At 41.3% G+C, this 24245-nt stretch overlaps 3 protein-coding genes across 6 annotated transcripts in view; 2 read left to right on the plus strand and 1 right to left on the minus strand.

Moving 5' to 3' along the window:
• The first annotated feature begins 258 nt into the window (after nt 1–258).
• On the plus strand, nt 259–4660 carry prop1 (PROP paired-like homeobox 1). Its single transcript, XM_012862382.3, has 3 exons — nt 259–399; nt 1196–1425; nt 4179–4660. Exons 1-3 carry the CDS (start codon nt 306–308, stop codon nt 4527–4529), a joined length of 675 nt encoding a protein of 224 aa, XP_012717836.3. The 5' UTR covers nt 259–305; the 3' UTR covers nt 4530–4660.
• Nucleotides 4661–5998: 1338 nt separating this feature from the next.
• On the minus strand, nt 5999–9332 carry mcfd2 (multiple coagulation factor deficiency 2, ER cargo receptor complex subunit). Of its 2 annotated transcripts, none has more exons than XM_012862384.3 (4): nt 9037–9332; nt 8517–8672; nt 8253–8412; nt 5999–7247 (listed from the first exon to the last, which is right to left on the minus strand). In XM_012862384.3, the coding sequence occupies exons 1-4, from the start codon at nt 9183–9185 to the stop codon at nt 7116–7118; spliced, it is 597 nt and encodes a 198-aa protein (XP_012717838.2). In that variant the 5' UTR covers nt 9186–9332; the 3' UTR covers nt 5999–7115. The 2 variants fall into 2 exon arrangements, with proteins under 2 accessions (XP_012717838.2, XP_012717839.2); XM_012862385.3 differs by having other exon boundaries at nt 9050–9164.
• A 2663-nt stretch (nt 9333–11995) lies between these two features.
• Nucleotides 11996–24245, plus strand: part of ttc7a (tetratricopeptide repeat domain 7A) — a 76669-nt gene continuing 64419 nt past the window's right edge. For 2 of the 3 annotated variants that reach the window (XM_021316337.2, XM_021316338.2), the window contains exons 1-4: nt 11996–12175; nt 14843–15041; nt 19936–20099; nt 20235–20403. In XM_021316337.2, coding sequence (XP_021172012.2) covers nt 12119–12175; nt 14843–15041; nt 19936–20099; nt 20235–20403 — 589 coding nt within the window. In that variant the 5' untranslated portion in view covers nt 11996–12118. The remainder of the gene's footprint in view (nt 12176–14842; nt 15042–19935; nt 20100–20234; nt 20404–24245) is intronic. The other variant, XM_012862373.3, reaches the window with a different exon arrangement.

Here is a 24245-nt window from a genome sequence, read left to right on the forward strand (position 1 = left end):
TTGTGTGCTTCTCTGTCTGATGCAGGTTAAACATGCCTGTTCTTCATCCAGTGATGTAACTCAACGTGTGTAAAGCAGTCATAGTAGCCTTTACTTTAAAATAATGTTACTCAAGTGGAAGTAAAAGGAACAATGCAGTAAAAAGTTACTCAAGTAAATGTCATTACATGAATATCTGATGTTGAGGCATCACAAGCGTCTGGTTCCAGTTTCCCATTGGCTGCCGCAGACCGTCCAGAGGAAACGAGATGGGAGGGACGGAGGACTTTGGCTACGGATCTGTGCCGGGATGCAGAGCTGGAGAGATGGCCCAGGTGAAGGCAGCGAGTGGAGCGCCGAGGAGCCACCAGGACTTGGCAGAACTTTACTCTGACATGGCCACAGTCAGCTCCAGCGCAGGTTGGTCGACAACGCAGTCAGACATATCAGCGACGACAGTGACTTGACCCTGGAGGCCAAAGGTTTGAGGTTCTGCTCCACAAGGAGAAATAATTATACAGAAGTCTGGAAAGTAACTCGTTTTTTTTGGGTTTTTTTATGCATACGGTTAAATTACAGCTTAAATTGTTGGTTGTGTTTTCACTTTTGACTCCTTCATTTGTGGAAATTAGGACTGTTTCCAGTTTTATCACCTCGTAATGTTGCCAGTGTCATGGCGGAGCGTCAATTGCAGCCAGTTTGAGAGAAACGTTCAAATTTACCGTCACTTTATTTCAGAGAAGAAAACGAATTTTCTTTAAACACAACTCCGAAGCGTTACCATCAGCTTTCCGTCGCATTCCAGTTAAAAAAACAAACTAAATGTTAGACCAAACAAGAAAAGCAGTGATGTGAACGGACCCCTCGTCCCCCATTTCCGCAGATTGGTCCCTTCATCAGTGAATGTGGACATAATCTTGGTCAAATCCTCCAGTTTCTGGTATCTCTTTCTCACGAGCTCGTCTTTAGGCAGCCAAAGCTCTGCGGCTCTCAGGTTGCTGCTGGCAGTGGGAACCGCTCAGGCAGTCTAATCCCTCCTTTTTGGTCATCTGCACTCATACAAGTGAAGGCTGTTGTTTTGTTCCCTAACCAAACCAAGGAAGTTAAGAAATAGGAGCTGGAGAATTGTCTCCACTAAAAAATGAAGGTCTTTTCCATGCAAAGCCTCGCTCTCTTCTTCTATTCTTTTTTTTTTTTTTTTTGCTCCTGAAAACAGATATAGGTGAGCCCGGGAGGAAAGGAGCAACGTGCCAGACCTCCGTGACGGTCGGCCTGGACAGGGGAAGCAAAGCCTACCCGTCTCCCGCCAGGAGACGCCACCGTACCACCTTCAGCCACAAGCAGCTGGAACAGCTGGAGTTGGCCTTTCAGCAAAATCAGTACCCTGACATCTACTGCAGGGAGGAGCTGGCCCGCATCACCAAACTCAACGAAGCTCGCATACAGGTGGGATACCGGGCAGAGTTTGTTCCTTTTACTGGACGTCGTCTGCAGACGAACGATTCCAGTCAGGCGTTTTCGTCCTGTCGTCATTAATGGCGCGCTAACTCAGGTTACACTGCAAAAACGGATCTAAAAATAAGTAAAATGTTCTTAAAATGTGTGTTTTGGTCCTTGATTTGAGCAGGTAAATAATATTATCTGCCAATGGAATGAGTATTTTGACCCCTAAAATAAGATAATTAGACCTCCTGCACTTGAAATAAGATGATGGAGATGAGTTGTGCAAAAGTCTTATTCCATTGGCAGATTTTCTTATTTACCTGCTCAATTCAAGGACAGATACACTCTTTTTAAGAAAATATTACTTATTTTTAGTTCCATTTTTACAGTGTAGGATGACAAACCTGTTATTTGGCTTAGGGTTAGCATTGTTTGGATTTTCAACAGGTTTCTGGAGTGTTTCTGACTGGTAATTTGATCCCTCGTCTTGGCGGCATTGGTAGATCTCATGGCACAAACCCAACTTTTAGGGAACATTTTCGGGAAGTATCCTGCTTTATCCACTCAGAAAAATGACGTGTGTTTGGGATTAATGTCATCTTTCCTATTCCTATTGGCTCTATGCTGCCACCACCGTGCTTCACAGTTGGTGCAGTGTTGGTTTGAAAGGTTCAACTCAACCACAAAGCTTTTCTCATTATAGCATTTGGCTTGTCTGTGTGGGCAGATGGAGGTTTCAGTCAAGCGAGAATGTGTAGACTTTGGAGCACACTGCAAAAACAGACTTAAAAAAAAGTAAAATGTTCTTAAAATTAGTGTTTTTGACCTAGATTTGAGTAGTTAAATAAGATGATCTGCCAATTGAATGAGTATTTTGACCCCTAAAATAAGATAATTAGACATCCTGCACATGAAGTAAGATGATGGAGATGAGTTGTTCCTACTTTAAGTGCAAAAATCTCATTCCATTGGCAGATCATCTTATTTACCTGCTCAAATCAAGGACAGATACACTAATTTTAAGAAAATATTACTTATTTTTAGTTCTGTTTTTGCAGTGCAGAGAGTCTTTCTTGCTCAGTGAACAGATAGCAATGTCACACTGGCTTCACTGTGGACGGCCACAGTGGTGCTCCAGTGTTTCCTTGAAGGTTCCTGGTTATTCCATCCAATCCGTCTGTCCTTCCGTTGTCTGAGATCGGGTAGCGGGGACAACAGGTCCAGGTGGGAACCCCAGACATCCCTCTCCTCTGCAACATCATCAAGCTTATGGGTTCTCAAACCTTTCGTGGCCAGGGACCCCTTAGCAGTGGTAAAGTTTTTCCAAGGACCCCTTTAGATTCATCATGCCGATAGTATTTTTCAAACAGCCTTTTGTACTGTTAATGCATTAGGAATTATGTATGTTTTAAAAAAATATGTATAAATACACCCTAATATTTGAGATTTGGTGGAGATTAGACCCTCATTCTCGATGTAACTGTTGTCATACTTCCTACACTGCAAAAAGGAACTAAAAGTAAGTAAAACTTTCTTGAAATTAGTGTATTTTTCCTTGATTTGAGCAGCTAAATAAGACTATTTGCCAATGGAATAAGATTTTTTGCACTTAAGATAAGAACAATTAATCTCTGTCATCTTATTTCAAGTGCAGGATATCTAATTATCTTATTTTAGGGGTAAAACTACTAATACCATTGGCAAAGAGTCTTATTTAGCTGCTCAAATCAAGAAAAAATACATAATTTCAAGAGAAATTTACTTGCTTTTAGTTCCCTTTTTGCAGTGTAATTTTTGCTGATTTGGCTTTCACCTTACTTGATGAAGTGAACAGAGTTAAATATTTGTCCGTTGTGTCACTTAGCTCAACCTGGACACATCCTCAGTAGAGCCTCCTCAGGCCAGACAACACGTGGTTCACAGACTGCAAAGACGGATCTACAAAAAAGTAAAATGTTCTTAAAGTTTGTGTATTTATCCTTGATTTGGGCAGGTAAATAAGACTATCTGCCAATGGAATGAGTATTTTTACCGCTAAAATAAGATAATTAGATATCCTGCACTCGAAATAAGATGATGGAGATGAATTTACCTGCTCAAATCTAGGACAAATACTCCGATTTTAAGAACATTTTACTTATTTCTAGTTCCGTTTTTGCAGTACGCTGCTCTAGCTCATTCTGGGTGATCCTCCAGTCCTTTTCACCAAGCTCTGGGTACTTCCTCGTGGTCTCCTCCTTATTGGAAGTACCAGGAGAGCCTCTAAAAGGAGGAGCCCAGGAGGCAGAGCAGCAAGCTCCCCTGGGTGACGGAGCTCCTCACCCTACCTGAGGCCAGGTTCAGCCAACCTATGGAGGAGGATCATCCAGAATATCATTCTTTTGATCATAATCCACACCTCATGACCACGGGTGAGACCTTTAATCGAGACCTTTTCCTGAACATTAGAATCAGAAGCAGCTTTATTGGCCAGGTTTGTGCTTCACACTAAGTAGAGATCCTAACATCCTAATTAATTTCCTTTTATTTTACGGCTGACGGTTTGGGTCAGTGCTCCTGAAAAACGCATCAAACCTGACCTTTAAAAAAAATGGATGAAGAAGGCCAACGGTGAAATTCTGGAATGACATCCCAAACCCTCAGCTTCGAGCACGTTGTAAATCTTAACCAATCTTTATTGAAATAAACGGCACCAACTGTGCCAAAAAGAGCCGTCATGCATTTCAGCCGCTCTCTCCGTTGTCTCGTCTCAGCAGGTGTGGTTCCAGAACAGAAGAGCCAAGCAGAGAAAACACGAGCGGGCCTCCCAGAAGGTGTTCCCCGTGGGCGTGATGAGTGGCCACAGGGCGCTGATGGGGGGCATGCCTCGACAGTACTACCCCCAGCCCTTGGCCCACATCCCTCATCTGTCCTCCGTGCTGCCGTCAGGGGCGTACCCCCGCCACCAAACCCAGGTCAGCCGCTGCCCCTGCCCCGGCAGCCCCCCGCAGCCGGCCCCTCAGCGGCAGCACGACGACTGGTACGGCTCGCTGAGGACCAACCTCGCCTCACCCATGTTCCCGCTGGGCTCCATGCAGCCTCTGGAGACGGGCTCCCCCTGGAGCTAGGAAGGAAAAGCGAGACCCTGTGTGGCCAATTCATCATCAAAGAGAGCCGCAATAACCACTATAAATAAATCTCTGTTTGAAAGCTTGATTTTCTGATTTATAAGTCTCCTCCAAAAGTGTGGCAGTATGCACTAGATGCCTTTGTTTTAAATATCCTCTAGAGGATGGGTCTTCAACACTGGTCCTGCATGTTTTAGGTGTTTCCCTGCCTCTACACGCCTGGCTTAAATAAATGTGTGATCAACAGGCCTCTGCAGCCTTTGCTGGCTGCTGAGGAGCTCCTGTATTCATCTGATTCAGGTGTGGTGGAGTACAGACATCTAAAACATACAGGACAAAGGCTCCTGAGATGCTGGAGAAGCTTTTTTTTGTTCCCCCTGTGGCAGTAAAAATCACCTTTCCTCTGTGAAGAAGAAACATTACAGGCAAAAAAAAAAAAAAAAGAAAAAAAAAAGAAAGATGCTTCACTTTAAAAGTTCTAGAAACAATATAGTACTACAAGGTTTTAAATACTTTAAGTACTAGCTTTAGATAAATATTTTACTCGTCATGTTTTTGTTTACCACACGGCAGATCAAAGGTTCATTTTGTCACATTTACAGCCGTAAAATGTTAAAAAGTTTCCAGTTTGGTTTTCTAGCCTATTGAAGCACAACAACAGCACTGATGAAAGTCACAAATGATATTCTCATGTACTCAGACTTATACTTGTCCTTTTTGATCTAAGTGCTGCATTTGATATTCTTTGAAATGCCAAAGTTAGTTTTGGAGTACCACAGGGCCAGGTACTTGGACCTATGACTTTTACTTTAATATGCTTCCATTTAGTATGATTACTAGACAGCGTGGGATAAATTTCCATTGTTATACTACAAAGTCAGTTAATAACTAGACTACAGGCGTGTCTTGGAGACTTAAAAGCCTGAATAACCTTTATCTGCTTTTAAATTTGAACTGGACAGAAGTTGCTGTCTCTGAAGGCGGAATAAACGGCTTTGACTGTTTGACTCTGGGATGAATGTGCAGAACCTTGATGCTGCCTTTGACCATGTCCTCCAAATACTTTTAGGGAATATGCATCTTTCACGGCAGCTCCTTCGTGAGATTATTTTGGGTGAGGTCTATATCTGGCAGTCGCAGTGACAAAAATGTTTAAAAAAAAAAAAAAAAAAAAAAAAAGGAATAACTTGGAAATATGCAAGCCTGGAGTGGATGTGATGATGTTCTAGTGTCACCAGTCCAATTTCAAATGTTCTGAATCTGATGATTAAGGCGTATTGGTGTGCCCGGTCCACATTTGATGGAAAACCTGCTCCTAACAAGCTCAACTGGCATCAGCTAAGCCAACGCAATCATGAACCACCCTTGATGAACCCCAGTGCAGCCCTCCATGACCCTTCAAAATGTATTTAAAGTCTCAAATTCACATCTTATTGCAACGGGACAATCCGATTCATAAAACAAACAAATGTGATTTCACGAGTTTAATCCTCCAGAACCAAACAACATCATTTACCTTGAAAGTAACAAGAGAGAAAACGGTTTTCTTTTCACATTCAAAGTTACATTTGTTACACCTTTACATCATTTCAGTCTGTGATCAGAGCTGACTGAAGCATCAAGTTGACGATCATATGAAAAATTAGACTTTAGATGGATTCAACAAACTTGGCATGATGCATTTGAACTCTATGCATTTTTTAAAAAAAAAAAAGGCAGCCAACATCTGAGCGAGAGCTTCCCTGAAACTCCAGCCTGCAGAGGAGTCCGGCAGCGTGCGTTCAGTCTAGCTTATTCAGTGTTGCAGAATCTGATGCAGCTCTGCTTTACATTCCTGTGGTGACTGATTAGAGTCGTGCACCCTGCGGCTGACCAGAAGCGAGCCACGTTTGGCTCGTTTTGATAGCCGGACACAAAGGCGCCGCACTGACCGCTAACTCGCTCGTCAGTTAGCCCGGTTCACCCTTCATCCGACGATCAAAGCAAACTTATTTGCCTAATTATCATCACAAGAAATCATTTGGTCCTAAATGTAGACTCAAACAGCTGGTGTGTTTTATTAAATTTAAAAATGGCGTGTGTGTTTGTGTTTGAAATGAACTGGTCCGTTGTAATAAGTGCTGCTGAAGAGGTGAAGAACTCCCACTCAGAGAGTCAGTTCAACCAAACAACTTTATCTTTTACTGCTTTTAGGAGCTCTGCTGCTGGGCTCATCACCAAACATGAGACACTGGTCTGTACAGGGGTTGGCTGGTGTACTTGGGTAGAAAACACCAAGCATAGTGACCCTCAAAGTGTGAATTTACAAAAAAAAACAAAAGAGCATTTGGTTAAACTGACCCTTTAAAAACAGCACAATCCACAAAGACAGGGTTCAAAGTCTATTTTCTTTTGTGTATCTTGTGAAATTACAGGGAGTTGTGCTCCTACCATCCGATATGAGAGAATTGTCACGAGCTTTGTAAATTACGAGTACCCCTGAACGATTGTAAATGAAAGGCGAAGCAAGTCGGGCTCAGAGTACGCCGACGTGCCGCCCCTCCCCTCATTCTGGATGCTGCAGCCACGAGGAAACAGCGAGATCATCTACTCCAGCGACTTGGCGAACTCTGCGTAATCGATGTACCCGTCGTTGTTCTTGTCGTCGTCTCTCAGAACGTCGTCGATCAGCGCGATGAGCTCCTCCTCCTTCATTGGCTGGCTGTGCTCCCCTCTCTCCTACAAATCGAGGACAGGAGGACTTTAACAAAACATCTTGCGTCACTTTGGAGAAATTTCAGCCAGCTGTTCTTTTAAAGCGCCGCTTGCGCAATCTGGTTTTGGCCGAGCTTCAGACGTCAGACAGATGACCTCAGATTTGACATTACAACACTTTGGCGTAAAGAGGACTTGATGTTTGACTTAGTGACTGCAGGTTGTCCGGGTCTAATGACAACAAAACCAGCTTGCATTTTGGCCAAAAGTCTTGACTTCTGGCTTTATTCAGATGCAAAATGATCCAATCAGAATCACGCTGCTAAATCTTTTTGGAGATAGACAGTTTCAAAGTACCCAGATGTGCTTAGTTTTATTATTATTATTATTATAGGTTGATTGTTCCAGCAATCAACAATTGCTGGAACATCCACCCCTGGGAAAATTGGCAGATATATATATATATATATATATATATATATATATATATATATATATATATATATATATATATATATATATATATATATATATATATATATATACACACACACCTTATAGTGAGCCAAATATAATGAGACTGGAAATAGACATACACCGGTCTCCATTCAGAGTGAAAAGTGAAGGGGAAAAAAATCTGTTTTTCACTTAAGTAAATTTTTATTTGAAATGTAATAAGGCACACTGTAACTTTAAAAAAGACTGGATTAGATTAACTAATGGTGTATTATTATTCGTGGTTTAAATCTTAATCATTTAGATGTCAACATCATTCACAAAATGCTATCTAATCCGGCTTCTGCACAATTAACTCATACAGTCAAATGTGGCACAAAACAGATAACTTGTGTCCCCCTTGAGTGCATTCAGAAGCTTTTTTTGATTTCAAAATATCATCTGCGTACGATGTGTAGTGCGCGATTGGTTATCCCTGCGCGATTTTAGCTCCCTGTAGATAACAGATTCTTTTTTGTTATGTCCGGATACGTAAAACCCTAGAGATGGCTGCGGTTTTTGGGTTAGGGTTACCTCTTTGTGCACATGTGTAATAGCAGTGGCCAACTCCAGACCATCCAGCAGATTGTTTCCATCGTAATCGTGCATCTTAAAATAATGCAGCTGAAGCTCCTGGGGCGTCATGTCTTTCTCGGGTTTGTCGATGACGCCCTCCAAATGCTCCATGATGTGGCTGAGTGCAGAGGACAGAAAAAAAAACAAGGAGGTTTTGGTTAGACTGGAGAGTGCACCTGGTCCTGGATGACGTGCCTGAACTTCAGGAGGTTGCTCGCTCACTCTTTGTCTTGCACCATGTTTCTGTCCAGGCGATTTATGTGGGCTGAGCCTCCTATTACAGGAGGGGGCTGCTGCTGGTGAGGGGACTCCTGAGTGAGAGCACACAGAAAGGAGCAGGAGAGGAAGAGGAACAGGCACTGTGCGGGACGCCTCATTCTGCAGGAGAGAAACGATAGGTTCATTTAGAAATCATCCTTTACATATACACACACTCCTCTGTGGACCCATGCAGCTAAACAGATTATTTTAAAACACACATTTCTCAGGTCAATAGTCCATAGACTGACATCAGTGCAGGCTAATATTATTATTAGCTGCTCACCATAATGTTAAACATTATGGATGGACTTCAGCTCTGTCCTATTTGCATATGGCTACTGTTAGATGTCCAAGAGCGTAAACAAACATTAACATTAGCTAGCACACATCTGCTAGCACAAGGACTTATTTCCTGACAAGAAGCCGCAACAGAAGTCAACAAAGGCAGCATTTAGTCAGCCACAGACAACAAAGCCGCTACCTGTAATCCTCACTTTCAGGTATTTCGTGCCTCCGCTGCAAACCGCTATAACGTGTTGTGTCGTTGCTTTCCTGCTGGCGACGGTCAGCGCTGAGAAGCTTTGCGGACCAAGCGGCTTCCCGTACCCTGCTATGGACACGACAGCTCATTTTTGATTGGTCAACGTGATCAAAGGTTACGCAACCGAAGCGAGATAGTTCCCCTTCTCTAACGAACGCGCTCGACTTTCGCAACGTTTTAAACTTTAAAAAGTTCAATAAACCGTACCCGTAAGCGTTAAGCGGAAGAGCTTTCTCACATTTATGAATCGACTAAAACCACGTCCACTCGAGAATGCCATGGCATCCACACCCAATTACATTTATTATGTTTTTAACCATGAACATCCGCAAGTTGAGCAAGTTAACGAATTAACCGTCAAAGCCCCCGCCATATTGAGAAGGGGGATTGTTGCTGTGGCAACCATTCAAAGCAAACGGTAGAGTTCCGTTTTTAACGCTATTAAATTGTGTTTAGAGAAAACGTTTTACAAAAAAGGTTTTAAAAAGTAGGTATTTATTATCTGCTTTGTTAAAATAAGTTTTTCCTCTTTTCAGAAATGTTTTAGCTTGACTGCTTGACTGGCAAACAAACAAACAAACACACAAACAAACAAAGGATTACAATATGAAATAGAAGGCTCTTTCAGTGTTGGGCTGACAAGAAGTGCATTTAAAACACACTGTAAATAACAACTTTAGCAAAATATTAGCCGTGAGAACAGACTTAACATAGTTATCCTATGTACATTCATTTTGTACAGTATTTTGTCTGGGTAATTTCTTGGAAAGCACTGCACTGGAAATTTGGGGCAATATCCAACATCAATACTGTATATATATATATATATATATATATATATATATATATATATATATATATATATATATATATATATATATATATATATATATATATATGTATTTGTATATATATATATATGTATATATATATCACTACTCTATTGATAAAAAAGGACCATGTCACTGATATTGCTTCGCTGCTTCAATGAAACATCCCGAACTTCACTATCATTGTCACAAACAAATACAACATGACCAACCCCCTCCCACAAAGCATACACAAACGGCAACTGTATGGAAATAAATATTGGTTAGTAATATCAGCCCAGGGTTACTCAAAGTAAGGGCTGATAGTGATACGCTAAAAAATACCAATACCAAAGTTAATGGAGATGCAGTGTGCATCCCGAGTAATGTAATCTTTCCTTCTTTAATTGTTGAATTAGTACAGAATATAATAAATGGTGCAAATCTATAGTAACACCCTGTCCTTGTTTTTTTGTTTTTATAAATTTGTGGTATCAGAGCATATTATCTTTAACCGTCTGTAAACATATCTGAGATGATTTTATGAACTAAGGTGAACAAACAGAAAATTAGTTACAATTAATGTTATTTAAAGTAGGAGGATATTATTAAGGAGAAAAATGATATTTATAAATGTACAAAAAAATGTAGCCAAGTACAAATTTGTTAGGAATAAATTTTTAAAATGATCATAAAATTACTTATTTTGTGGCATGACGCTTACCTAGAAAAACACTCTGGTTGCAAAAATGTAGTCGTTAGCATTGTGCATTAAGTTGCAGTAGTAAACTGATTTAGCAAGTTAACTGTTGATATTAACATTCACTTATTGGCCAGTTACACGTGGAGGTTACCTTAGCCATCTAGTTTTTACATTAAAGGGTCACAAGCGGGCAGAACTTAGTAACTTGTAGCTACTACTACACATTAATCCACTGATGTCCTCCAGTAGCCTAAGCCTATAGCGCAGTGCTTCTCAAATAGTGTGGCGCGCCCCCCCCTAGGGGGGGCGGTGCAATACCTGGGGGGGGGGCCCTGCCTCCTCATTTTGATCAAAAAAAGAAAGAAAAAATGAGCACAAATTGTTTAATTCATTTTGGTTTTGTAGGTTCAAGTGTTTTATATATTGTGCTCCTGAGTTAATGTTGCTGAACTGAATATATATTAGTTATTATTTTTTTAGTTTTTGTAGTTTATTAGTTATTATAATTATTAAATATTTATTGATCTGATTAAATTTTGCAATGGTGCAATTAGTTGGTCAAACATGTTTACAGTTTAACAAGGATTTATTTATTTTTAATTTCAGGCATTGATGCACTTAAAATCTTTTCTGTTGCAGACTTAAAACACGATTTAATAAAGTTATTCTTTGTAAGTTTGACCATATGTCTTTCTTTTTTTCTTTAATGTTAATAAGGATAAAATGTTATGCAGGGATGGATAGGCACGGTGGGGAGTGGGGGGCGCGAATAGGTTTCTTCTTGCTAGGGGGGGGCGTAACAGAAAATAATTGAGAAGCACTGCTATAGCGGCATAACTACAGAGGTAGCTCAGGGTAACATGAGCCACTCTAACTATAAGCTTTGTCAAAAGGAAAGTTTTAAGCCTAGTCCTAAAAGTAGACGGGGTGTCTGCCTCACAGACCAAAACTGGAAGTTGGTTCCACAGGAGAGGAGCCTGATAGCTAAAGGATCTGCCTCCCATTCTACTTTTAGAGACTCTAGGAACCACCAGCAGACCTGCAGTCTGAGAGCGAAGTGCTCTGTTAGGAACATACGGGGTAATCAGAGCTCTGATATATGATGGAGTTTGATTATTAAGGGCTTTATACGTTATCCCTTAATAAGTCAAGAGCCAAGTCAAAGAGTTGTTTGTCTCCCTGGTTATAGTTCCACTTTAATTAGCTGGATAAATGTACCAGTAGTAGCCAAAAAGTGCAACTTGTAACTAGTGTGATTAAATATCCATCTAGTGCAGTGCAGTAGCTAACTGGCTAAATGAGCCGTATAAACGGCTGGCGACGCTTCCTGTGGGCGGGGAACCATCTTTGGACAGACAGAAAACTTTGAGGGCGCAGTGACAATTTCCAGTCAGCAGGGGGAGCGAATCCGCTGCTGGGTTTTCACATTCAGACCACCAGACGGGGGCATGCTGACTGTGTGGCTGGACGCTCACTGGGGACGCGGACAGGCGCTTTTCATGTCACGCAAATGTCAACTTTCCCGAGAGAAAATGACGCTGCCAAATCTCTCTTCAAGAGGCTTGAGGTTTCTCTTAATGTCTCCGAGTAGCTGACTTAGACTCTCCGTAGTGAATAACCATTCTCCCTTGTGTTCATCCCCCTGTGTTGTGGTTAATTTTTATTTTATTTTATATGTATATATAAAGCTGCTGGTAGACTGCAGTCATTTCCCTTCTTTCCCCATGTATCAGTTTTTACTGGTATAAAATACACCAGCAGTATTAATTGGGTTGCACTTTGCAGCGCTTCATAAAGTTCAAGTACATGTCGTGGTGCAGAGACTAACAGATGCACTCATTTGTATCTGAGCCAAGGGAGGTAAGCTGGTGTCAGCCTGCCAGTGATGCAGGACCCAGATCAGGGAGCGAGCCAGGCATTTGCATATACGTTTTTTTTTTCTCCCCCTCACACATGAACAATATTGTTTTATAAAATGGCCCCCGTGATGCAGGCTAGCTCCCTGTTGTGGTTGTTTGTGTCGAGCCACAGTTTTGCTTTGCTGTTTCTTAAGCCCTGTCTGATCCAGTTAAAGTGTTAACAGAAAGAAAGATTAAAGACTTGGCTCAGATGAAGCGCCCTGCCTTCACGCTGCTACAAATCAAGGCCTCTCAGGCAGGGCCGGCCCGAGCTTTAATGGAGTACTAAGCAGAAATTGATTTGCTGACCCACCCTTATTAATTGCTTCTATGATTTGCATTAAAGATCGTTTGTTGTAAGAGTAAGGTAGCGATAAATTCCCTAAATTGCCTGTGCAACAGCCACCTCAGCCAACTTGCATTGTTTATTAAAATAAATAAATAAAAACTCTAATAATGTAGATTATAGGGATCGAGTTACTCAGTTTGCGCTGCCATGTCCAATGTCTCCATACAAATGTCTCTGTAGAGTGGGGAAGGAGGAGCCACGGGTATCGGTTCTGCTCACAAGCATTTCTGCCATATAAGAGGCAACTGTGGTTTTGAGGGTGGCGTAGTTGTCTTGCAATGAGAAGGTTGTGGGTTTGATTCCAACTTCCCATGTCACATGTCCATGTGCCCCTGGGAAAGGCACTTAACCCCAGGTTGCCTATCTATCTGTGTGTGTGTGAATGTAGCTATATTGTAGTGCTTTAAGAGGTCAGAATGACTGGTAAAGCATTTTATAAATTCAGTCTGTTCATTTCACAAGTTAAATAACCTGTTGGTGTTTATTTATACACAGGGAATAAAATTTAGCTCTTGCACAGACAAAAGTAAAATAAATTATGACCCTACAGTAGCATTACATTTTGACTGTAGAATAGAAATGTATTAATTAATACTAGCAAATACAATGTTCATAAATTTAAAATAAAGGAATGCAAATAAAAAAAACCTTTTCCCAAAAAATAGATTTGTTATAATATTATGAGAACATATTGTAACAGATAAACATAAAACATATATATAAATGAAAGTATTTTTAACAATAATATTAATAATGAATACAAGAAAAATTCTAAACAAAACTACTTAGCAGATTCATAGTACACCTGTGAATTATTGTAATTTCCCAAATTAATTAAAAAGCTTCATTAATTAATTGAAATGTTTATAATATTTGCAGAAGAAAGCTAATTTAGAAGTCAATAAGTCTCACTTAAAAAGCAAACTAGTTCTGAAATCTACATTTTTTGAGTGACTTAGATTAACAATAAATAATACGTATTATTATTATTATTGCTATTGTTGTTGTTGTTACAGTTTTTAATGTACAAAAAACATTTCAATTATTCAGTATCTTGCATTTTAAAATTGTATTCTTATATGGGGGAAAGTGTTCTGAGAGCAAGTTTGAGAACAGCATGTGGAAATAAAAAAAAGTATGGGGGGGGGGGGGTAACCCTTGTTAAATCTTGGTAAAACTGAATACATGTTATTCAGGTGTGAGAGAAATTGGTGCAAGTATTTGGTCCATGACCAGAAATCCATCCACACTTTTCTACTTTTCACTGGTTTTACTTTATTATTATTATTATTATTATTATTATTATTATTATTACTTGTGGAGGTATGTTGTAGTTGCAGCTGCCTGTCTCCAGCTTCATGCAGTCCACCACCTTGTGAATCTCCACAAAGCTCCCAAATGGACTTTACCTCACGTCCCACCAAAGCCACAGTCATCCCTATAACTTCTGCACCTTTTTCCTCCATACTTTTTCCTTCCACTCAACTTTCCATTAAAATCTCGTGATCAGCTAGCTTATTCAGCAGTGAACATGTGGGTCTAACTGTCTTTGTGAGTTGTCTGCTGGGCAGGCACCATTCTTACTATGATTGTGTCCGGCAAAACATACTGATGCTTATTTTGACTCCTCTAATGCAATATTCTAAATTTCTGACAAATTAAATTTAGGATTTTCATGACCTGTAAGGCATAGTCTTTAAAATTCAAACAGTAGCTGGAGGATTTAAATGAAATTGAATAAAACATTTAAAAGAGTTTCACTTTTTAAACTAAATTACCAAAATAAATAAAGCTTTTAACAATAGCCTGGTTTATTGAAGTGGATTTTATCCATATACCAACATGCTCCCATTGAAATATATACTCCAAAAATAATACATTGTCTTCTAGATTTAGTTTGTTTCCTGCGCCCGTACAGTAATGATCCAAGCCTCACCCCACCCCACCCTGCGCACTCAAAGATCTCCCATTTATTTCTCCTGGTCAGTCCGCAGTTACTCCCATCGTGTCAGGGGAGTACGGCCACCACCACCACCACCACCGGGACAGAGCAACCATGGCGTCCCGGGTCTCCTTCACGCAGGTCCGGCTGGAAGCGGAGCTGGAGCGCTACCGGGCCGAGTGCCAGTGGGGCAAGATCCTGGCGCTGGTGGAGCAGATGCGCGCTGCGCGGATCCACGAGGACGGTGAGTGACGGCGGGCTGCACCTGGACCTGGACGCGTCAGCTGGGGCTCTCATGTTCTGTCACTTCCTGATTGCTCTGTAGTGAACATAGCAGCAAATCTGTGACCGACACACTGATACATGTCAGTGAAATACAACCTGATCTGCAACAAGTTGACGGGAAATGTTGTTAAAGTTTTATTTTGTTGGCATTTCTTTTGACATTGTCTCCAGATAAAGCAGAGTTTAAATTTTAACGCATAGAAGGCGCTGGAATGTACCAATCAATACTGAAAGTCTGAAGATCCGTCACAAATGCACTAATTAAAAGAAAATACAGACAATTTGAACGGATTTATGTTTTTGTAGTGAGAATACTATCACACTGTACACCAGTTGGACCTTGGACCCCACACAAGATAGAGTGGCTTAGATTAGTCGAAGGTCTCCTAAACAGATCTCTTTCTCAAATAACACAGATAAAACCAATGAAAAGTAAACATTGCAACCTGACATTTACGACAAAATGGAAGTTTACCCTAAACAATAAAAGTGTTTCACATTGAAACACATTTTGATCTCTTCTTTTGTCTCTAAAATGCAGGAGGAAGCTCCCGGCGGCTCGCTTTAATGCCAAACCAGATTCATCCACCAGTCTGCTAATTTCTCTGCCTTTACACTCGAGATCATTCCACAAAAGAAACGCAAACACACTTTCTGCTCCGCACCTCATAAAGCATGACTGAGGCATTTCACTAATGCACCTGCCTCCACCCCTCACCGACGCAGAGTAAATATGGGTTCGAGTGTCCTGACTACAGCCGTCTGTTGTTGTGCTTACGACTGACTGATTGTGCACTCAGGTGTTAATTTAATGTGGTATTACTGTGCGCTTGCATGGCTCGCATTAGCTGATCTGGCGGCGAGTGTGCAAGGTGCACCAGGTGAGGTGGTTTCAGATAGAGGAACTTCGTGGTAGTTAAGGTAGTCATAAATTAAATCTTGGGCCCACTGTGACAACAATGAAAAGCAGCCAGCACTCAGAAGCCACAGAAAATACTGGAGTGACTGGAAATTTGGTGTTAACTTATTATTGTTAACACGAGGAACCATTATAATGCTGGCTATCAATCAGTGATATTAAACATTACATATATTCTAATCTTTTACAGCATTTTCTTTTCAGGCTTGTGGCTCAAAAATAGTTATGTTAAGTTTCATGTCCAACATCTAGAAGTATGTGATAAAGCACAACATGGCTAAAAAAAAAGCAATCGTGAGGGAACAGAAAACAGTAGAGAGTTGCTTAAGAGCGATGATATGTTTGAAATGCAGAACTCATGGATCAGTGCGTTACACAGCGTCCACCCAAGACAAAAGTAGTAATAACAGAGTCTACAATTTATAAGCGAACTTATCCAGTTAGGAAGAGGATGTCATTGGAATTGTTGCCAATGTATAGTAGCTTGGAGACCTAACAAGCCGGCACCCTACTGGGGGATTTAAAAGCAGTCTGTGGTGAGCCCAACCTGCCAGGGACTTACCACCATGGCAAATTACCCAGTGGTGGGCACGGTTGTGCTAATCCACAAACATAGTTGCGCGGCTAACTTTTCGTTCATTTATCATTTATGCTAAGTTTAGAAATTGTTTGCGAACCGGTTAACGTTCGTTTAACTTTATTAGATTTTGATACCTGTAAGCACGATAACAACTTTCACAAGATATTCGTTCGCCGTTTATGTCACTGTCCTGGCTCTCACTACACATCCACACAGACTTCTCTACAACAGTAGCAGTCACGACTCCACAAAAAACAATGTTAATAGCTTTGCAGTTTTATTCTTACCTTTCTTCTTCTTGTTATGATGTGGAATATTGTAGGCTCCTATTGCTCAATAACTTCCTAATAACAGCGACGCAGGTATCAGCTGTTGTGTGACGTCTTCTTCTGTTATATGCGCATGCAGTTCGCTGTCGGGTCTTCTTGAACCGTTCAGACAGAAGTCTGATGGCAGTCGCATTTTATTAGTGTTGTAACCAAGCTTTCTGGGTTTGTTACTGGCATTGCATGAGGTGGATGGAGACTGGACTTGGAGCTGGGCTTTTGGGTTATCACATAGCTCAGTGGTACGCTTTTATTTTTCCAATACTTCAGTGTAAAACACCAGAACAATTGCCTACCCTATGGCAGTTCTCGAGGGACATTTAACCAGTATGTATAGGATAGGAAAACACATTTCTACTCAGCAATGACGAAGCTGTTTTTTATTTATACTTTTCAATTCAAAGAATGCAGATTGATTATAACAACATTGATATTATTTATGTTACAACAATAAGTAACCCAAAAAGTCATGATTGGCATTATTGGTCATTTGTTAAAGAGAGATGACAGCAGGGACAAGGGACCTCCAGAAACGCTCACACTGTGTTCCAAGCTTCCAGCAGTGTTGCCATGTTTGCCTACTATAAGCAACTTTGGGCTTGTTCATTCATACAGTTCATAAGATACAGGTGATAAAGCTGGTTGCTTGTTTCTCTTGTATGAACTGGCAACACTGGTTCCTGCCCAACCGTTTCTTTTAAGATGCTGCTGCCTGGTTTGGCACAGAGGGATATAATATTCTTTTCAAACTCATCCACTGCTGTGTAAAAGTCATTTATTCTCAAACTAAAACTGCTATTCCCCTAATCATGCAGCGCTGCATACATTCATGATGTGCCATGTATGCATCCAGTATCTTTTGTCTGAAGACGCGTGACAGTCATTGGTTAGCGACTAGCGTTAGCTTCCTCAAATTTCCTTTTTGTCATCGGTTTAACAATAACGAAAACAAATATTTTTGTTTGGGGAATATGAATTTGTGACGCTAACTTTTTGGTTAACTGTGCCCACCACTGGAATTACCATATTTGACAAAGACTTTCAAAATGTTTTAATTCTGGCACCTTTTAGGGAGGCGTTAAAAGTTTTGCGCCAGTTCTGACCAGCATGTCACTGCGAAGCTCAAGGGTGTCAGCAGCAATGTCACCATAAAACTTCATATTTGGGAGCCATGAAGCAGTGATACAAGTCTCGCTTTCCTTTACTTAATCACCAAGTCGTTTTCTTCTGGGGGTTAAACACTAACCAAAACATAAAACCTAAGTCTGTCCACAGTTAGTTACTCCAAGCTAATTTTAAATCCTGTGGGGGAATGAAAGAGAGGTTCAGATAGTCAGACAAAATCTGCTGTCAAATGTTCTGTTCTTTGCTCAAACAGATAAAAATTCATGCTGCTGCACTGATTATTGGTCAGTTTTCTCTTGGCTTTGACAGTCACCAGATTGGGGCAGAGATTTAAAATGCCAGTCAGCATATAAAAAAAACAGCTGTCAGAAACACAGACTGTTGGTCAACTCAGCATTTCTAAATTCAAGTGGGTGATGTTTAAACATCTGGTTCGGTAGGGGTAGTGAGACACATGTATTTGTGACACACTTTTCCCCAGAGCCCTTTCACAGAAGCGCAGACTGTAACAGACGGAGTGTGAAACATTTACTAGAAGATACATTTTTGCTGATGTAATGACATGACTCTGAGTTGGCTCTGTAGCATCAGTTCAGCCCTGGAAGAGCTCACACTGCAAAAACGGATCTAAAAATAAGTAAAATGTTCTTAAAGTTAGTGTTTTAATCCTTGATCTGAGCAGGTAAATAAGATCATCTGCCAATGGAATGAGTATTTTGAGCCCTAAAATAAGATAATTAGACATCCTGCACTTAAAATAAGATGATGGAGATGAGTTGTTCCTATTTTAAGTGCAAACATCTCATTCCATTGGCAAATCATCTTATTTACCTGTTCAAATCAAGAACAAATACATTAATTTTAAAGAACATTTTACTTATTTCTAGTTCCGTTTTTGCAGTGCAATCAGTGCCATTATATCAGCTTTTTCTTCATCGTCAAGCCTTGATCCTAATGTTTTAGGTATTCTGTCGGTTTATGAGTCGACTAATTAATAAAACAGTCTGAGAAATCTCAGATGTATGCATGCTACTCACAGGCTACGAACTTGTAAATTTTAAGCCATAAACAGCATGTCAGTGTTTGTAGCATTTATTTAAATAAAAAAAAAAAAACTTGATTTTCAGTCTGATTGAAAAAACGTTTTATAGAAAACGTTTTTTTCATGCTAAAATTAGGTGACCATGTAATCTGGAAATTTGATTATGTAACCATATTACCTTTATAAACACAACATGACATGCTAATACAAAAGAAACACAAACTATACATTGAAAACTTCAGTATAGTAACAATCGTTGTTAGCCTGTTAAACCTGTAATACTCCCAACAACAAGTTGGAAACAACAAATTTAGGATTTAGTTTTCATCTAGTTTTTGTAAATGGGTGAATCTAGCGTCTTTCCCGGTGGTTTTGGAGAAAAGCATGTTGTGCTGTTTATCTCCTGCCTTCTCCTTAGAGATAGGTTTTGCCTTGGCTGTGCTGATAAAACAAACCAGGCAGAAATGTCAAGTTTATCACAGCATAAACACAGCTCAAAGAGCAGCCCGCCATTGAAAGAGCTAAACAGGAAATCTTTACTGGAGTATGTGTTTGTGTGTTTACATGAGCACAGAGGTTGAATCTGTCGTTTTTTTCCTTCTGTGTTAACCTAAATTTCACGACTTACGTAGAGTTCTCACTGAGTTCTCACTTTGCGTTCAGCAAAGTCTGAGCGACATGGAAACTGCAGCTTCCGAACGGAGACCACGTTTCAGAAAGGTTTGTGCTGCTCTTTGAGATCTGTTTTCGATAAACTGAGGGAGGGTTTGCTTTGGCTACAGACGCAGATGACCTGTGACCCTCAGAGTTTTTTCCATCAAAGGCTGCTTGCTTTTAACTTTCTTCAATCCCATGTTGCAGATGATTACTGCACCCTGCTGATGGCCGAGGCGCTGCTGGAGGAGTGCTTGCTGGAAAATACGGATCTCTTACGCAGCTCCACGCCTTTTATGGACAAGACTCAGGCCAGACTCTCCAAGGCCAAAGGCTACCTCAACTCCATCCTGAGCCGAGGCCGCCTCACAGTCAGTCCAATCTTGGGGTCTTTTTCTGGGTCCAATCATTTGGAAATAAATACCAGAAAGAATTTTGGTGGGGAACCAAAAACCTTTCGTTCCAGTCATACCATTGTTTGCGTGACCATGTTTTTCTTTCTGCAGCCCCGGTACTTGAATGAGGCTCTGCTGCTGATGGCCAAGGTGCACTATGTTCAGGGCCGGTACCGGGACGCGCAGGGAATGTGTGCCAGGGTGGGCTTGGAGGAGCTGACCCAGGAAGACCAACCCGTCTACCACCTCCGCTTATTGGCTGAGGCATTCGTCATTAAAGGTACCTCACAAACAAGTATCTGGTTTGTTGTTCGGCGCTCCCAGATAACCAGTATTAGGCCCACTGAGAGATAAATATCCTGGGTTCTTGATGGGACTTTAAGGTGGAGCCCAGAGTTTTGTTGGGATGAAAATTCTTTGAAACTTTGAAGAAATAAACCAGCGATGTTCACATGTTGGTTTAGGATTCATTTTTGAGTCTTTATACATATGAGCTTTTCAAATTGATATTTCTGGAGAACTTCTTGCCAACAATCCCTTCATTCATTCATCCGTCTGTCTAGCTATGTTTCCATCCTCTCCTCCTCTTGTGTCCTTTCTAGCTTTAGGAGGGAATCCCAACTCATTTCAGACCAATGTAATTAACCTATTACTGAAGCTCTGATTGATGCATCAAACTCCCACTCCATGCCTTCACTCATCAGCATGACTCAAAGACACTTTAACTCCTCGTCTTGAGACAGAGATTGGTGAGGTTTGCCCACCTTTTTTTCTGTTTGAGAACCACGGCTCACACAGAAAACCGCTTCCATGCGCGCTGAACCTCATGGCTTGAAGATGCCAACAGAGCCATATCATCCATAAAAACAGAAGAACAGATGAAATTGTCTGTTTTTAGTAATTTACTTTCACAGTTATCTCACAGGCTCCGTTTGCTTGACTTACTTTATCTGTACAACGTGGCATGGATGAGATCTGCCTGTTGTTCTGCTGAGGTGATCAGGAAGCCCAGGTTGCTTTAAGAACAACTCAGCTTCATGGTTGCCTCTGGTGTCTCTGACCTTCTTCTTGACAATAGAGATACTCAATGGGGTTCAGGTCGGGCCAGTGCGCTGGTCAAGCACAGGCATGGTTATTACAGCAGGCATCGGTACGTTTGATAGGGTGGGCATCTCCATAAAGCTTATCAGCAGAAGGAAGGATGAGGTAAATTGTCCTGGTAGATGCTGTGCCCACCGTGGACCTATACCAGCAGATGCAAACAGGCTTAAATCGGAGGCAATGGGACTTTTGTTCAGTTCTTGTCCAGGAGTCTTTGTCAGTTCTGGCGGCTCGCACTTGAGCAACCTGCAGTTGGAGCGCTGCTGTTTTTAATGACACGGAGGCCCGTCCTCCTAGGCTTTTTCTAGGCCAGATGCACATCAATGACCAACCCGCCATTGCCGTGGTCGTTAGAAGCTATTGCTTTGTGTGAGAGGAGTACTTCGTCACCTGAATCATGACCATGCTGCTGATGTAATCTCTCTGGAACGTGTTGGAGGATCCAGCTGTAAACACTGGGGAGTTGGAAGCTCGATCCTCCCCCTCTGTTTAGTGATGGCTTCTCTCTTTTGACCAAGATGGCTTCTTTCACCTCTCTTTCAAAACATCTGTTCTCTTTGTCCAAAACCTGGACATCATTATTGTCAAAAGAGTGTCTTGTGGTGCCGTTAAAGTCCGGTCGCCTCCGATTTAAGCCTGCTTGCTGTTGCGATGATCCGGATAACTGAGAATTTGCACAGGCATATGCCAGCAGATGTTATGGCTAAAGGCTAAATGTACAAACATTTATCTGAAAAAAAGGAAGGGCTTTGGACCAGTGAGCAACAGTCCGTACCTTTTTCTTCTGATCTCAGTTTAGAAGTCTTCTACCAGGATTGTGAAGGCCATAGCCTAACATTTCTGCAGTATAGATCCTACTTTTATAAGTTTTATGTAATGTTTTGACTAAATTTAGCCTTTTCATTTGCTATAAGCCATATCTAAATTAATAGAAATTAATGCTTGAAATACATCTCTCTGGCTAATAAATGTATATCAGTAAAAGTGAAGGCAGCCTGTGTAGTACCTGGTTTACGTATTATAGTATTCCTCCAACAAAGTGCGAAGCCGAGCCATTAAAAAAAGTCTTTGTAAGGCTGCAGTGCATCAGCTGGAGGATGTGTTATTTATATTTTAAAAAGAGCAAGCTAAACCAAACCTTTCTGGGAATTATGGAGCGAGTAGAACCAAAGTGACCTTGTATGTGGATCTGAAGTGCACAAGGCTGTAGAAGGAGTCTCTGGAAGCAGATGGGACATGGCTGGAAACCATCAGCTTGATTGGGGAGATAGTCGGGTCAAGGAGCGCTTGATGTTTTTCCAAGAGCTGAGTCCTTACCTGAGCTTGTGGATGTGGAAGAATAAATGTGTGTGTGTTTTTTCTATCTTGCTCCCTGACTGTCCTGCAGTATCGTTACAGAGGCTAAAATGGGACAGTTTCAGAGTGAAGCTGTGAATCCGAGGTGCCATGAAGTTTGGTGTTTTTCCAGGGAGATCACATCTAAAGCATTTTTGTTGGTTGCTGCTCTCTGAACACCGGCATCGATAAAGGCCATAGATCAAATTCACAGAGCACAACACCAAGGCTCCGCGTAATCTCGTTTCACTCATCATCATTATGTCGTTACCCTCCCCGTTTCCTGATAATCGGACATGACCTCATGCTCATGAAACACGAAGGAGTATTACTGCAATAACTGTCAGATTTAGATTTCCTTTGCTTGTTTTGATTCCCCCTGAATGATATTTACTGTAGTCCACGGCAGAAGCTCCTTCTCAGGCCTCTCTGTGGGATATGAAGCTTGTGGCTGTGGGAATCAAGTCAGACATGGACGTTGTCTGACGGCTGGCAGCTGTCTGCTTATTTGATTTGGCCCGGCGTCGAACCCGAGGCGGCTAAACGCCGCAGGCCTCTTCCTGCCTTGAAAGGTTCTTGAACTCCTTGAATGTTTGTACTAATAGGTCCAGTTTGTCCAGCATCTGGTCTTCCAGGGACCCGATCACCATTTCCTCTCTGTTTGTGCGTCTACTGTCTGTGGATCCGCAAATACAGAGAGGAAATAACGAGAGTCTGAGAGTAAATTAGCACCAGAGACGGAGAGGAGTTTTGTATTTCGGTAGGACTGAACCAAGACCAAGGTAATAAAAAATACAGAATTGATTTAGATTCAGTTTTCAATACAAATTAGCCTACAGTCACATTTATATACATCAATATACATAATAAGTAACAACTGCAGTACACCCCATGAGCCAACATCAGTTGCACACAGCACTTCTTCTTTCCAACGTTGATTCAGTTTCCATTCTTAAACCTCCACTACACACTTCAGTCAACTGGTGGTCTGGGCTTTGACTAGGCCGTTGCAACAATTCTTCCTTTTCGGCCATTATGCTGTAGATGTGCTGGGGTGTTTGAGATCTTTGTCCTGACCTGGATCGGGCCAAGTTTCATCCATCAGACAGAATGTTTAGGTTTACAGAGTAGTGGTGCTCAGGTCCCGAGGCTGTAGATTAAGTCCAAATCATCAACCATCCACCACTGTGCTCAGCTTTGTGATGTTTTAGTCCTGATGATTTGTGTTTGGTTTTCTGCTAACACGGTGCTGTGTTTTATGGCCAAACATCTCCGCTTTGGTCTTATCTCTCCAAAGGACATCGGTCCAGAAGTCCTGTCGTTCACTCAGATGAATCTTTAGAAATCTAAGTTGGACGTTTTCCTGCAAAGCGTTTCACAGAAGCTATACTTATTCTGCCTTTTTCTACTTTCGCTGTCACAAACTCTAACATATTATTACGCAAATAAAAGCCTGTGGTGTTTGAGATGAAGCTCCTGCTTATTGCATTTTATATGTGCTTTGAATGGTTTGAATGGATTCACTGCAACATCTGCTGCTGGGAATTTCGGTGTCTGTCTTATGCACTCGACTGGTTTACATCCTACTTAAAGAACAGAGACGTTTTTCTGTCGGTAGATAGCTTTACATCAGAAACGACAAAAATCACGTGTGGGATTCCCCAAGGGTCCATCCTGGGTCCCGTC

This window comes from Fundulus heteroclitus, chromosome 22, assembly GCF_011125445.2.
Source record: "Fundulus heteroclitus isolate FHET01 chromosome 22, MU-UCD_Fhet_4.1, whole genome shotgun sequence".
NCBI lineage: Eukaryota > Metazoa > Chordata > Actinopteri > Cyprinodontiformes > Fundulidae > Fundulus > Fundulus heteroclitus.

What these genes read in the sequence shown, in the direction of transcription:
- mcfd2 (XM_012862384.3), bottom strand. Translation starts at nt 9,185, where the DNA reads ATGAGCTGTCGTGTCCATAGCAGGGTACGGGAAGCCGCTTGGTCCGCA. An exon ending in CCTGAAAGTGAGGATTACAG is followed by an intron (nt 8,673 to 9,036) that starts GTAGCGGCTTTG and finishes TCTCTCCTGCAG; the next exon opens with AATGAGGCGTCCCGCACAGT. An exon ending in AACATGGTGCAAGACAAAGA is followed by an intron (nt 8,413 to 8,516) that starts GTGAGCGAGCAA and finishes CTCTGCACTCAG; the next exon opens with CCACATCATGGAGCATTTGG.
- prop1 (XM_012862382.3), top strand. Translation starts at nt 306, where the DNA reads ATGGCCCAGGTGAAGGCAGCGAGTGGAGCGCCGAGGAGCCACCAGGAC. An exon ending in CACAGTCAGCTCCAGCGCAG is followed by an intron (nt 400 to 1,195) that starts GTTGGTCGACAA and finishes TCCTGAAAACAG; the next exon opens with ATATAGGTGAGCCCGGGAGG. An exon ending in TCAACGAAGCTCGCATACAG is followed by an intron (nt 1,426 to 4,178) that starts GTGGGATACCGG and finishes TCGTCTCAGCAG; the next exon opens with GTGTGGTTCCAGAACAGAAG.